At 49.3% G+C, this 15,143-nt stretch overlaps 1 protein-coding gene across 5 annotated transcripts in view; it reads left to right on the top strand.

Moving 5' to 3' along the window:
- LOC123761011 (protein amalgam) overlaps positions 1-15,143 on the top strand; it is a 185,861-nt gene that overhangs the window by 147,436 nt on the left and 23,282 nt on the right. For all 5 annotated transcript variants that reach the window (XM_069339332.1, XM_069339333.1, XM_069339328.1 and 2 more), the window contains 2 exons: positions 42-426; positions 10,353-10,495. In XM_069339332.1, the coding sequence (XP_069195433.1) occupies positions 42-426; positions 10,353-10,495 (528 nt within the window). The remainder of the gene's footprint in view (positions 1-41; positions 427-10,352; positions 10,496-15,143) is intronic.

The raw sequence follows: 15,143 nt of genomic DNA on the forward strand, positions 1-15,143 counted from the left end.
CCCCCAGGGGGCGCCTCACCACCTACCGTCCCCGCCCACAGAGGATAGTGAGGACCGGGGCGGGGGACGCGGTGGAGCTGGCCTGCATAGTGACGGGGCGACCCGCCCCAGACGTCACCTACACCAAGGACGGCCAGCCCCTCCCGGACGCCATGATGGACACCAAGCTCTACATTCCTCAACCACACAACACTTCATTCGACTCGTACACCCACCACCTGAGACCCGCCCACGCCGCCCACGCCGCCCACGCCGCCCACGCCGCCCACGCCACCCACGCCACCCACGCCGCCCATCTCAGCTTCCCCCACGCCACCCATCGCCATATTTTTACCATCAAAAATGTTTCTGAAAAAGACTTTGGAACATACGTGTGTATCGCCAGGAACCATTATGGCCAGAAGGAAGGTGTCATCCAGATGACAGGTGTGTTGTGTCCAGATGACAGGTGTGTTGTGTCCAGATGACAGGTGTGTTGTGTCCAGGTGTATAGTGTTGTGTCCAGGTGTATGGTGTTGTGTCCGGGTGTATGGTGTTGTGTCCAGGTGTATGGTGTTGTGTCCGGGTGTATGGTGTTGTGTCCAGGTGTATAGTGTTGTGTCCAGGTGTATGGTGTTGTGTCCGGGTGTATGGTGTTGTGTCCAGGTGTATGGTGTTGTGTCCAGGTGTATGGTGTTGTGTCCGGGTGTATGGTGATGTGTCCAGGTGTATGGTGTTGTGTCCAGGTGTATGGTGATGTGTCCAGGTGTATGGTGTTGTGTCCAGGTGTATGGTGTTGTGTCCAGGTGTATGGTGTTGTGTCCAGGTGTATGGTGTTGTGTCCAGGTGTATGGTGATGTGTCCAGGTGTATGGTGTTGTGTCCAGGTGTGTAGTGTTGTGTCCAGGTGTATAGTGATGTGTCCAGGTGTATGGTGATGTTTCCAGGTGTATAGTGATGTGTCCAGGTGTATGGTGATGTGTCCAGGTGTATGGTGTTGTGTCCAGGTGTATGGTGTTGTGTCCAGGTGTATGGTGTTGTGTCCAGGTGTATGGTGTTGTGTCCAGGTGTATGGTGATGTGTCCAGGTGTATAGTGATGTGTCCAGGTGTATGGTGTTGTGTCCAGGTGTATGGTGATGTGTCCAGGTGTATAGTGATGTGTCCAGGTGTATGGTGATGTGTCCAGGTGTATGGTGTTGTGTCCAGGTGTATAGTGATGTGTCCTGGTGTATGGTGTTGTGTCCAGGTGTATGGTGATGTGTCCAGGTGTATGGTGTTGTGTCCAGGTGTATAGTGATGTGTCCAGGTGTATGGTGTTGTGTCCAGGTGTATGGTGATGTGTCCAGGTGTATGGTGTTGTGTCCAGGTGTATGGTGTTGTGTCCAGGTGTATGGTGTTGTGTCCAGGTGTATGGTGTTGTGTCCAGGTGTATGGTGATGTGTCCAGGTGTATGGTGTTGTGTCCAGGTGTATGGTGTTGTGTCCAGGTGTATGGTGATGTGTCCAGGTGTATGGTGTTGTGTCCAGGTGTATGGTGATGTGTCCAGGTGTTCCTTGATATTTTAGGCTATTGTTCATAGTTTTGTTAATTAATATATTGTATTGTACGGAGGGAATACCTCAGTGTGGGGATACATGACACACAAAACCCAAGCTCCTGAGGCCTCTCTCCACCACCACCACCACCAGAGGACTCTCTCCACCACCACCACCACCACCAGAGGCCTATCTCCACCACCACCACCACCACCAGAGGCCTATCTCCACCACCACCACCAGAGGCCTCTCTCCCCCACCACCACCAGAGGCCTATCTCCACCACCACCACCATAGGCCTCTCTCCACCACCACCACCAGAGGCCTCTCTCCACCACCACCACCAGAGGCCTCTCTCCACCACCACCACCAGAGCCCTCTCTCCACCACCACCACCAGAGGCCTATCTCCACCACCACCACCAGAGGCCTCTCTCCACCACCACCACCAGAGGCCTCTCTCCACCACCACCACCAGAGGCCTCTCTCCACCACCACCACCAGAGGCCTCTCTCCACCACCACCACCAGAGGCCTCTCTCCCCCCCCACCACCACCAGAGGCCTATCTCCACCACCAACACCAGAGGCCTCTCTCCCCCACCACCACCAGAGGCCTCTCTCCACCACCACCACCAGAGCCCTCTCTCCACCACCACCACCAGAGGCCTCTCTCCACCACCACCACCAGAGCCCTCTCTCCACCACCACCACCAGAGGCCTCTCTCCCCCACCACCACCAGAGGCCTCTCTCCACCACCACCACCAGAGGCCTCTCTCCACCACCACCACCAGAGGCCTCTCTCCCCCACCACCACCAGAGGCCTCTCTCCACCTCCACCACCAGAGGCCTCTCTCCACCACCACCAGAGGCCTCTCTCCACCACCACCACCAGAGGTCTCTCTCCACCACCACCACCAGAGGTCTCTCTCCACCTCCACCACCAGAGGCCTCTCTCCACCACCACCACCAGAGCCCTCTCTCCACCACCAACACCAGAGGCCTCTCTCCCCCACCACCACCAGAGGCCTCTCTCCACCACCACCACCAGAGCCCTCTCTCCACCACCACCACCAGAGGCCTCTCTCCACCACCACCACCAGAGCCCTCTCTCCACCACCACCACCAGAGGCCTCTCTCCCCCACCACCACCAGAGGCCTCTCTCCACCACCACCACCAGAGGCCTCTCTCCACCACCACCACCAGAGGCCTCTCTCCCCCACCACCACCAGAGGCCTCTCTCCACCTCCACCACCAGAGGCCTCTCTCCACCACCACCAGAGGCCTCTCTCCACCACCACCAGAGGCCTCTCTCCACCACCACCAGAGGCCTCTCTCCACCACCACCAGAGGCCTCTCTCCACCACCACCACCAGAGGTCTCTCTCCACCACCACCACCAGAGGCCTCTCTCAACCACCACCAGAGGCCTCTCTAACCTCATCTTCTCTCTCCTATGACGTCATCTTAATACCTCACCCAGACCCAGGATTCATCACGTGCTGTTGTCTACACGAACGAAACCTTTACATCTAAACCTTTGTATCTTAGTCTGTATTAATTAAGGTTTCATAAACATGGAATCTTTACATCCCGAGGTTATTATTACTAAAGATAACCTCCAAGTGCTTCTGAGCCTGTAAACTGGTTGTGATCCAGGAAAGATGTGCAGTTTCCGTCGGTGAATGGATGAATGCTTGATGAATCGTGATCCGTGGCCTCGCAAGATACATCTTCACCTCAGTCTCCCTCAGAGATCTCTAAGGCACCTCTCACGTCTCTAAACCATCTCTCGCTCTGTTCTTTTGTAAACCAGAGTGTTATTTTCTTCTGGTTTTAAACCGTCTTCACAGCTTCTGACGTCATTCTCCTTCCCTCAGGGATTTCTGAGACGCTTCTTCCAGTGAGAAAATCTGGAGGTGATTGATGGGATCGAACCCGGGTCCATGGACTCCCCAGACACACGCACTACCGAGTGAACCCTGAGGGTCCTGTCATGGTGGTCCAGCCGGTAGTGCCGTGCCCGGGTAGTCCAGGAATGTGGGTTTGATCCCACTCAACGGCCTCACTATTTTCTTAGACTCATCACAAGAATGTGATGAGTCTCTACCAGGAATCAGTTGTCACCTTTCCTTATCTCCCTGAGCTCAATTTCCACCTTTCCCCATCTACAAGGGCTCAGCTGTCATCTTTTTAGATTTAATAGGACTAAGTTGTCACCTTTCCTCATCCAGCAGGGCTCTTTTGTCACCTTTTCTCAACTAAAGGGATCAGTTGTCACATTTCTCATTTTCCAGGGCTCAATTCCCACATTTCCCCATCTGCCAGGGCTTATTTGTCACCTTTTCTCATCTACCTTGGCTCAAATATCACCATTCCTTATCTAACAGGACTCAGTTGTCACCTGTTCTCTTCTTCCAGAGTTCAACTGTCACCTTTCCTCATCTGTTAGGGTTCTTTTGTCAACTTCCAGGTGTATGGAGGAGGCCAGTTTCGGGACCAGGCCTCGGGGGACATTGAGCCCCGAAATCATCGCAAGGTAACCTTTCCTCATGTACCACTGCACTTTTGTCATCAACCAGAGCTCAGTTGTCCCTTTTCCCCATCTACCAGGGCTCAGTTATCACCGATCCTCATCTAGTAGGGATCATTTGTCACCTTTACTCATCAGCCATGACTCAGTTGTTAACTTTCCTCATCTACCAGGGCTCAATTGTCACCTTCCCTTCATGTATCAGAGCTTCATGTACCAGAGCTCATTTGTCATCTTTCTTCCTCTTGTAGGGCTCTGTTGTCACCTTTCTTCCTCCTGTAGGGCTCTGTTGTCACCTTTCTTCCTCCTGTAGGGCTCTGTTGTCACCTTTCTTCCTCTTGTAGGGCTCTGTTGTCACCTTTCTTCCTCTTATAAGGCTCTGTTGTCACCTTTCTTCCTCTTGTAGGGCTCTGTTGTCACCTTTCTTCCTCTTGTAGGGCTCTGTTGTCACCTTTCTTCCTCTTGTAGGGCTCTGTTGTCACCTTTCTTCCTCTTATAAGGCTCTGTTGTCACCTTTCTTCCTCTTGTAGGGCTCTGTTGTCACCTTTCTTCCTCTTGTAGGGCTCTGTTGTCACCTTTCTTCCTCTTGTAGGGCTCTGTTGTCACCTTTCTTCCTCTTGTAGGGCTCTGTTGTCACCTTCCTCTTGTAGGGCTCTGTTGTCACCTTTCTTCCTCTTATAAGGCTCTGTTGTCACCTTTCTTCCTCTTGTAGGGCTCTGTTGTCACCTTTCTTCCTCTTGTAGGGCTCTGTTGTCACCTTTCTTCCTCTTGTAGGGCTCTGTTGTCACCTTTCTTCCTCTTGTAGGGCTCTGTTGTCACCTTTCTTCCTCTTGTAGGGCTCTGTTGTCACCTTTCTTCCTCTTGTAGGGCTCTGTTGTCACCTTTCTTCCTCTTATAAGGCTCTGTTGTCACCTTTCTTCCTCTTGCAGGGCTCTGTTGTCACCTTTCTTCCTCCTGTAGGGCTCTGTTGTCACCTTTCTTCCTCTTGTAGGGCTCTGTTGTCACCTTTCTTCCTCTTGTAGGGCTCTGTTGTCACCTTTCTTCCTCTTGTAGGGCTCTGTTGTCACCTTTCTTCCTCCTGTAGGGCTCTGTTGTCACCTTTCTTCCTCTTATAAGGCTCTGTTGTCACCTTTCTTCCTCTTGTAGGGCTCTGTTGTCACATTTCTTCCTCTTGTAGGGCTCTGTTGTCACCTTTCTTCCTCTTGTAGGGCTCTGTTGTCACCTTTCTTCCTCTTGTAGGGCTCTGTTGTCACCTTTCTTCCTCTTGTAGGGCTCTGTTGTCACCTTTCTTCCTCTTATAAGGCTCTGTTGTCACCTTTCTTCCTCCTGTAGGGCTCTGTTGTCACCTTTCTTCCTCTTATAAGGCTCTGTTGTCACCTTTCTTCCTCCTGTAGGGCTCTGTTGTCACCTTTCTTCCTCTTATAAGGCTCTGTTGTCACCTTTCTTCCTCTTGTAGGGCTCTGTTGTCACCTTTCTTCCTCTTGTAGGGCTCTGTCACCTTTCTTCCTCTTGTAGGGCTCTGTTGTCACCTTTCTTCCTCTTATCAGGCTCTGTTGTCACCTTTCTTCCTCCTGTAGGGCTCTGTTGTCACCTTTCTTCCTCTTGTAGGGCTCTGTTGTCACCTTTCTTTCTGTTGTAGGGCTCTGTTGTCACCTTTCTTCCTCTTGTAGGGCTCTGTTGTCACTTTTGTTCCTCCTGTAGGGCTCTGTTGTCACTTTTCTTCCTCTTGTAGGGCTCTGTTGTCACCTTTCTTCCTCTTGTAGGGCTCTGTTGTCACCTTTCTTCCTCTTGTAGGGCTCTGTTGTCACCTTTCTTCCTCTTGTAGGGCTCTGTTGTCACCTTTCTTCCTCTTGTAGGGCTCTGTTGTCACCTTTCTTCCTCTTGTAGGGCTCTGTTGTCACCTTTCTTCCTCTTATAAGGCTCTGTTGTCACCTTTCTTCCTCTTGCAGGGCTCTGTTGTCACCTTTCTTCCTCCTGTAGGGCTCTGTTGTCACCTTTCTTCCTCTTATAAGGCTCTGTTGTCACCTTTCTTCCTCTTGTAGGGCTCTGTTGTCACATTTCTTCCTCTTGTAGGGCTCTGTTGTCACCTTTCTTCCTCTTGTAGGGCTCTGTTGTCACCTTTCTTCCTCTTGTAGGGCTCTGTTGTCACCTTTCTTCCTCTTGTAGGGCTCTGTTGTCACCTTTCTTCCTCTTGTAGGGCTCTGTTGTCACCTTTCTTCCTCCTGTTGGGCTCTGTTGTCACCTTTCTTCCTCTTATAAGGCTCTGTTGTCACCTTTCTTCCTCTTGTAGGGCTCTGTTGTCACCTTTCTTCCTCTTGTAGGGCTCTGTTGTCACCTTTCTTCCTCTTGTAGGGCTCTGTTGTCACCTTTCTTCCTCCTGTTGGGCTCTGTTGTCACCTTTCTTCCTCTTATAAGGCTCTGTTGTCACCTTTCTTCCTCTTGCAGGGCTCTGTTGTCACCTTTCTTCCTCCTGTAGGGCTCTGTTGTCACCTTTCTTCCTCTTGTAGGGCTCTGTTGTCACCTTTCTTCCTCTTGTAGGGCTCTGTTGTCATCTTTCTTCCTCTTGTAGGGCTCTGTTGTCACCTTTCTTCCTCCTGTTGGGCTCTGTTGTCACCTTTCTTCCTCTTATAAGGCTCTGTTGTCACCTTTCTTCCTCTTGTAGGGCTCTGTTGTCACCTTTCTTCCTCTTGTAGGGCTCTGTTGTCACCTTTCTTCCTCTTGTAGGGCTCTGTTGTCACCTTTCTTCCTCTTATAGGGCTCTGTTGTCACCTTTCTTCCTCTTATAGGGCTCTGTTGTCACCACCTTTCTTAACATATCATTTATGAGTTGTCACCGTTCCTCATCTACTTGGGATCATCTGCCATCTTTTCTCATCTACAAACCTTCTCCCATCTGCAAGCACTCAGATGTCACCTTTTATCATCTACCACCCCTCAGATGTCAACTTTCATCATCTACCACCCCTCAGATGTCAAGTTTCATCATCTACCACCCCTCAGATGTCACGTTTCATCATCTACCAACCCTCAGATGTCAACTTTCATCATCTACCACACCTCAGATGTCAAGTTTCATCATCTACCAACCCTCAGAAGTCACCTTTCCTCATCTACCACCCCTCAGATGTCACCTTTCCTCATCTACCACCCCTCAGATGTCACCTTTCCTCATCTACCAGAAGAGGAGAGAGCACAGGAGGACAAACAACACGACACTGACACACACACTACCAACAAGAGCCAGGTGGTCAAGTCCCCTGACCATCAACATGCACAGAAGCAGCTGCCTGAAGCACTGGTCCCTCAAGATCAACGGGATGTGTCAACACAAGAGACAGGGAGCTGCCTGAAGCACTGGTCCCTCAAGATCAACGGGATGTGTCAACACAAGAGACAGGGAGCTGCCTGAAGCACTGGTCCCTCAAGATCAACGGGATGTGTCAACACAAGAGACAGGGAGCTGCCTGAAGCACTGGTCCCTCAAGATCAACGGGATGTGTCAACACAAGAGACAGGGAGCTGCCTGAAGCACAGGTCCCTCAAGATCAACGGGATGTGTCAACACAAGAGACAGGGAGCTGCCTGAAGCACAGGTCCCTCAAGATCAACGGGATGTGTCAACACAAGAGACAGGGAGCTGCCTGAAGCACTGGTCCCTCAAGATCAACGGGATGTGTCAACACAAGAGACAGGGAGCTGCCTGAAGCACAGGTCCCTCAAGATCAACGGGATGTGTCAACACAAGAGACAGGGAGCTGCCTGAAGCCCTGGTCCCTCAAGATCAACGGGATGTGTCAACACAAGAGACAGGGAGCTGCCTGAAGCACAGGTCCCTCAAGATCAACGGGATGTGTCAACACAAGAGACAGGGAGCTGCCTGAAGCACAGGTCCCTCAAGATCAACGGGATGTGTCAACACAAGAGACAGGGAGCTGCCTGAAGCACTGGTCCCTCAAGATCAACGGGATGTGTCAACACAAGAGACAGGGAGCTGCCTGAAGCACTGGTCCCTCAAGATCAACGGGATGTGTCAACACAAGAGACAGGGAGCTGCCTGAAGCACAGGTCTCTCAAGATCAACGGGATGTGTCAGCACAAGAGACAGGGAGCTGCCTGAAGCACAGGTCCCTCAAGACCAACGGGATGTGTCAACACAAGAGACAGGGAGCTGCCTGAAGCACAGGTCTCTCAAGATCAACGGGATGTGTCAGCACAAGAGACAGGGAGCTGCCTGAAGCACAGGTCTCTCAAGATCAACGGGATGTGTCAGCACAAGAGACAGGGAGCTGCCTGAAGCACAGGTCTCTCAAGATCAACGGGATGTGTCAGCACAAGAGACAGGGAGCTGCCTGAAGCACAGGTCTCTCAAGATCAACGGGATGTGTCAACACAAGAGACAGGGAGCTGCCTGAAGCACAGGTCCCTCAAGATCAACGGGATGTGTCAACACAAGAGACAGGGAGCTGCCTGAAGCACAGGTCCCTCAAGATCAACGGGATGTGTCAACACAAGAGACAGGGAGCTGCCTGAAGCACTGGTCCCTCAAGATCAACGGGATGTGTCAACACAAGAGACAGGGAGCTGCCTGAAGCACTGGTCCTCAAGATCAACGGGATGTGTCAACACAAGAGACAGGGAGCTGCCTGAAGCACTGGTCCCTCAAGATCAACGGGATGTGTCAACACAAGAGACAGGGAGCTGCCTGAAGCACTGGTCCCTCAAGATCAACGGGATGTGTCAACACAAGAGACAGGGAGCTGCCTGAAGCACTGGTCCCTCAAGATCAACGGGATGTGTCAACACAAGAGACAGGGAGCTGCCTGAAGCACTGGTCCCTCAAGATCAACGGGATGTGTCAACACAAGAGACAGGGAGCTGCCTGAAGCCCTGGTCCCTCAAGATCAACGGGATGTGTCAACACAAGAGACAGGGATGAACACTCGACACAGTCCGCCGTGCAGGAACACCAACAGTGGTGATGGACAACAGGGATGCACAGGTTCCAACAATGCAAGAGATGAGAATAAGTAATGAGTGCAGTCAGATTTGCAGCGATACCACTTGCGAAGTGGGGAATATAGAGGTCGATACTTAAGAGCAGCTCTACTAGAAGAGGCAACTCTTATGGAAACCGTCGTCTGGTCATTACGAGTACTGCAGTGGAACATGCCTGGCTTACACAAGCAACACTCTCCAGGAAGCTGCAGTCACAATAGAAGCAGATATAATCATTTTGGAAGAAACTCTTTTCCCAGCCACGAAGTTCTCCAGATTAGCTGCATATCAGCACTATATTATACCGTATGAGCAGGGGAGACAAAGAGGGTTAATGACCCTAGTCAGGAACACCATACCCAGCAAGATACATAGACCCAGTTTCATGTGGGGATGGAGTAGAGGTATTAGCAGTAACAGTGAATATGGCTAATATTGAGCTCCTCATATACAACGTCTACAAGCCGTCTAGACGTAAACTAGAAGCAGAGGCAGTGCTTGCCTTGGCCACACAGGCAAATGTAGTTATTGCTGGGGATTTTAATGCTCATTATCAAGAGTTAGGTGCGACTGGGCCAGCCAATACAGATGGGCGCCATTTAGCTGCAGCTCTACGAGAAGTACCTGAGATTACACTTCTTAACACTGGGGAACCCACTCACATTCAAGGAGAGCTCAGTGGTCACTTTCCCTCCTTTTTCCGGGTTCAGTTCCCAATTTTCCTCATCTACCTGGGTTCAGTTTCCACCTTCCCTCATCTATCAGGTCTCAGTTCTCACCTTCCTTTATCCACCAGAGCTCAGTTTTCACTTTTCCTTATTCCCCTAGACACAGTTGTCACCTATCTTCATCTCAGCAGTTTCATCAGCGATCTCTCTCTATCATCTTCTTACACAACCTAAGGAACGTCTCCCCAAGTGTTCTCTCTTCTAAGCCACATTCCTTTTTCTCAAACGTCATCCAATTGGCCTCCTCGCCATCAGGGCAGCCAACATTTCCCATTGGGATCCCAGACAAGCTGTCATTCGCTAGACCTTACCACGCTCCATGTATGTTGCTCACTGGGACTCACAGAGGCAGCTTATACTCCACCATCCACACCTGAACTCCTTATGACTAGTCTCATTTCCCTACTTCTCAGAGGCTTGTAAACATCTCAGTGTCCCCCATCACCTGAAGAGCCGCCTCTCTCACCACCAAGCCAACCGGATCTCTAACTCCCCCGAGGGCTCCCTGATCTCTTGTCACAGTGCTACACCAGCCACCTCACCCTCCCTGTGCTTACGTCCGCTCTCCACCGTGTTCCCCCCAGGGATGCCAGCGGCGCCGCAGGTCACCAGCAGCCCCGCGGGGTCCGAGGGCACCAAGTACACCCTCACCTGGGTCACCGACAGTTACTACCCCATCACAGAGTTCATCATAAAGTACCGCAAGGCCCATCTGGCCGCCTGGCAGGTCAGTAGTCCTGTCTTGTTGTGGTGGCTAGTGGTATAGTGGTGGTTATAGTGGTATAGTGGTGGCTATAGTGGTATACTAGTGGCTAGTGGTATAGTGGTGGTTATAGTGGTATAGTGATGACTATAGTGGTATACTTGTGGCTAGTGGTATAGTGATGACTATAGTGGTATACTTGTGGCTAGTGGTATAGTGATGACTATAGTGGTATACTTGTGGCTAGTGGTATAGTGATGACTATAGTGGTATACTTGTGGCTAGTGGTATAGTGGTGGTTATAGTGGTATACTTGTGGCTAGTGGTATAGTGATGACTATAGTGGTATACTTGTGGCTAGTGGTATAGTGATGACTATAGTGGTATACTTGTGGCTAGTGGTATAGTGATGACTATAGTGGTATACTTGTGGCTAGTGGTATAGTGATGACTATAGTGGTATACTTGTGGCTAGTGTTATAGAGGTGGCTAGTGGTATAGTGCTGGCTAGTGGAATAATGGTGGCTAGTGGTATAGAATAGTGGTGGCTAGTGGTATAGAGGTGGCTAGTGGCATAGTGGTGGCTAGTGGAATAATGGTGGCTAGTGGTATAGTGGTGGCTAGTGGTATAGTGGTGGCTAGTGGTATAGTGGTGGCTAGTGGTATAGTGGTGGCTAGTGGTACAGAGGTGGTTAGTGATATAGTGGTGGCTAGTGGAATAGTGGTGGCTAGTGGTATAGTGGTGGCTAGTGGTATAGTGGTGGCTAGTGGTATAGTGGTGGCTAGTGGTATAGTGGTGGCTAGTGGTACAGAGGTGGTTAGTGATATAGTGGTGGCTTGTGGAATAGTGGTGGCTAGTGGTATAGTGGTGGCTAGTGGTATAGTGGTGGCCAGTAGAATAGTGGTGGCTAGTAGTATAGTGGTGGCTATAGTGATATACTTGTAGCTAGTGGTATAGTGATGACTATAGTGGTATACTTGTGGCTAGTGGTACAGTGATGACTATAGTGGTATACTTGTGGCTAGTGGTATAGATGTGGCTAGTGGTATAGTGGTGGCTATAGTGATATACTTGTGGCTAGTGGTATAGTGATGACTATAGTTGTATACTTGTGGCTAGTGGTATAGTGATGACTATAGTGGTATACTTGTGTCTAGTGGTATAGTGATGACTATAGTGGTATACTTGTGGCTAGTGGTATAGAGGTGGCTAGTGGTATAGTGGTGGCTATAGTGATATACTTGTGGCTAGTGGTATAATGATGACTATAGTGGTATACTTGTGGCTAGTAGTATAATGATGACTATAGTGATATACTTGTGGCTAGGGGTATAGTGGTAGCTAGGGGTATAGTGGTAGCTAGGGGTATAGTGGTCGCATGTGGTATGGTGGTGGCTAGTGGTATAGTGATGGTTTGTGGTATAGTGGTGGCTAGTGGAATAATGGTGGCTAGTGGTATAGTGGTGGCTAGTGGTATAGTGGTGGCTAGTGGAATAATGGTGGCTAGTGGTATAGTGGTGGCTAGTGGTATAGTGGTGGCTAGTGGTATAGTGGTGGCTAGTGGTATAGTAGTGGCTAGTGGTATAGTGGTGGCTAGTGGTACAGAGGTGGTTAGTGATATAGTGGTGGCTAGTGGAATAGTGGTGGCTAGTGGTATAGTGGTGGCTAGTGGTATAGTGGTGGCTAGAGGTATAGTGGTGGCTAGTGGTATAGTGGTGGCTAGTGGTACAGAGGTGGTTAGTGATATAGTGGTGGCTAGTGGAATAGTGGTGGCTAGTGGTATAGTGGTGGCTAGTAGAATAGTGGTGGCTAGTAGAATAGTGGTGGCTAGTGGTATAGTGGTGGCTAGTGGTATAGTGGTGGCAAGTGGTATAGAGTGGCTAGTGGAATAGTTGTGGCTAGTAGAATAGTGGTGGCTTGTGGTATAGTGGTGGCTAGTGGAATAGTGGTGGCTAGTGGAATAGTGGTGGCTAGTGGTATTGTGTTGGCTAGTGATATAGTGATGGCTAGTAGAATAGTGGTGGCTAGTAGAATAGTGGTGGCTAGTGGAATAGTGGTGGCTAGTAGAATAGTTGTGACTAGTGGTATAGTGGTGGCTAGTGGTATAGTGGTGGCTAGTGGAATAGTGGTGGCTAGAGGAATAGTGGTGGCTAGTGGTATTGTGATGACTATAGTGGTAGCTAGTGGTATAGTGGTGGCTAGTGGTATAGTGGTGACTATAGTGGTAGCTAGTGGAATAGTGGTGGCTAGTGGTATAGTGATGACTATAGTGGTAGCTAGTGGAATAGTGGTGGCTAGTGGTATAGTGATGACTATAGTGGTAGCTAGTGTATAGTGGTGGCTAGTGGTATAGTGATGACTATAGTGGTAGCTAGTGGTATAGTAGTGGCTAGTGGTATAGTGATGACTATAGTGGTAGCTAGTGTATAGTGGTGGCTAGTGGTATGGTGATGGCCAGTGTTATAGTGATGACTATACTGGTAGCTAGTGGTATAGTGGTGGCTAGTGGTATAGTGATGACTATAGTGGTAACTAGTGGTATAGTGGTGGCGAGTGGTATAGTGATGACTATAGTGGTAGCTAGTGGTATAGAGGTGGCTAGTGGTATAGTGATGACTATAGTGGTAACTAGTGTATAGTGGTGGCTAGTGGTATAGTGATGACTATAGTGGTAGCTAGTGTATAGTGGTGGCTAGTGGTATGGTGATGGCCAGTGGTATAGTGATGCCTATAGTGGTAGCTAGTGGTATAGTGGTGGCTAGTGGTATAGTGATGACTATAGTGGTAGCTAGTGGTATAGTGGTGGCGAGTGGTATAGTGATGACTATAGTGGTAGCTAGTGGTATAGTGGTGGCTAGTGGTATAGTGATGACTATAGTGGTAGCTAGTGGTATAGTGATGACTATAGTGGTAGCTAGTGGTATAGTGATGACTATAGTGGTAGCTAGTGGTATAGAGGTGGCTAGTGGTATAGTGATGACTATAGTGGTAACTAGTGGTGTAGTGGTGGCTAGTGGTATAGTGATGACTATAGTGGTAGCTAGTGGTATAGTGATGACTATAGTGGTAGCTAGTGGTATAGAGGTGGCTAGTGGTATAGTGATGACTATAGTGGTAACTAGTGGTGTAGTGGTGGCTAGTGGTATAGTGATGACTATAGTGGTAGCTAGTGGTATAGTGATGACTATAGTGGTAGCTAGTGGTATAGTGATGACTATAGTGGTAGCTAGTGGTATAGTGATGACTATAGTGGTAACTAGTGGTATAGTGGTGGCGAGTGGTTTAGTGATGACTATAGTGGTAGCTAGTGGTGTAGTGGTGGCTAGTGGTATAGTGATGACTATAGTGGTAACTAGTGATATAGTGATGACTATAGTGGTAGCTAGTGGTATAGTGGTGGCGAGTGGTATAGTGATGACTATAGTGGTAGCTAGTGGTGTAGTGGTGGCTAGTGGTATAGTGATGACTATAGTGGTAGCTAGTGGTATAGTGATGACTATAGTGGTAGCTAGTGGTATAGTGATGACTATAGTGGTAGCTAGTGGTATAGTGATGACTATAGTGGTAGCTAGTGGTATAGTAGTGGCGAGTGGTATAGTGATGACTATAGTGGTAGCTAGTGTATAGTGGTGGCTAGTGGTATAGTGATGACTATAGTGGTAGCTAGTGTATAGTGGTGGCTAGTGGTATAGTGATGACTATAGTGGTAGCTAGTGTATAGTGGTGGCTAGTGGTATAGTGATGACTATAGTGGTAGCTAGTGGTATAATGGTGGCGAGTGGTATAGTGATGACTATAGTGGTAGCTAGTGGTTTAGTGGTGGCTAGTGGTATAGTGATGACTATAGTGGTAGCTAGTGTATAGTGGTGGCTAGTGGTATAGTGATGACTATAGTGGTAGCTAGTGTATAGTGGTGGCTAGTGGTATAGTGATGACTATAGTGGTAGCTAGTGGTATAGTGGTGGCGAGTGGTATAGTGATGACTATAGTGGTAGCTAGTGGTATAGAGGTGGCTAGTGGTATAGTGATGACTATAGTGGTAACTAGTGTATAGTGGTGGCTAGTGGTATAGTGATGATTATAGTGGTAGCTAGTGTATGGTGGTGGCTAGTGGTGTGGTGATGGCCAGTGGTATAGTGATGCCTATAGTGGTAGCTAGTGGTATAGTGGTGGCTAGTGGTATAGTGATGACTATAGTGGTAGCTAGTGTATAGTGGTGGCTCGTGGTATAGTGATGACTATAGTGGTAGCTAGTGTATAGTGGTGGCTAGTGGTATAGTGATGACTATAGTGGTAACTAGTGGTATAGTGGTGGCGAGTGGTATAGTGATGACTATTGTGGTAGCTAGTGGTATAGTGGTGGCTAGTGGTATAGTGATGACTATAGTGGTAGCTAGTGGTATAGTGATGACTATAGTGGTAGCTAGTGGTATAGTGGTGGCGAGTGGTATAGTGATGACTATAGTGGTAGCTAGTGTATAGTGGTGGCTAGTGGTATAGTGATGACTATAGTGGTAGCTAGTGGTATAATGGTGGCGAGTGGTATAGTGATGACTATAGTGGTAGCTAGTAGTATAGTGGTGGCGAGTGGTATAGTGAAATAAATGCATGTCTGGTCTTCGTATGCGAGTAGTTGGGATAACGCCTTAAAGTGCTAAATTTTTTTTAGGA

Source organism: Procambarus clarkii, chromosome 41, assembly GCF_040958095.1.
Source record: "Procambarus clarkii isolate CNS0578487 chromosome 41, FALCON_Pclarkii_2.0, whole genome shotgun sequence".
Taxonomy (NCBI): Eukaryota; Metazoa; Arthropoda; class Malacostraca; order Decapoda; family Cambaridae; genus Procambarus; species Procambarus clarkii.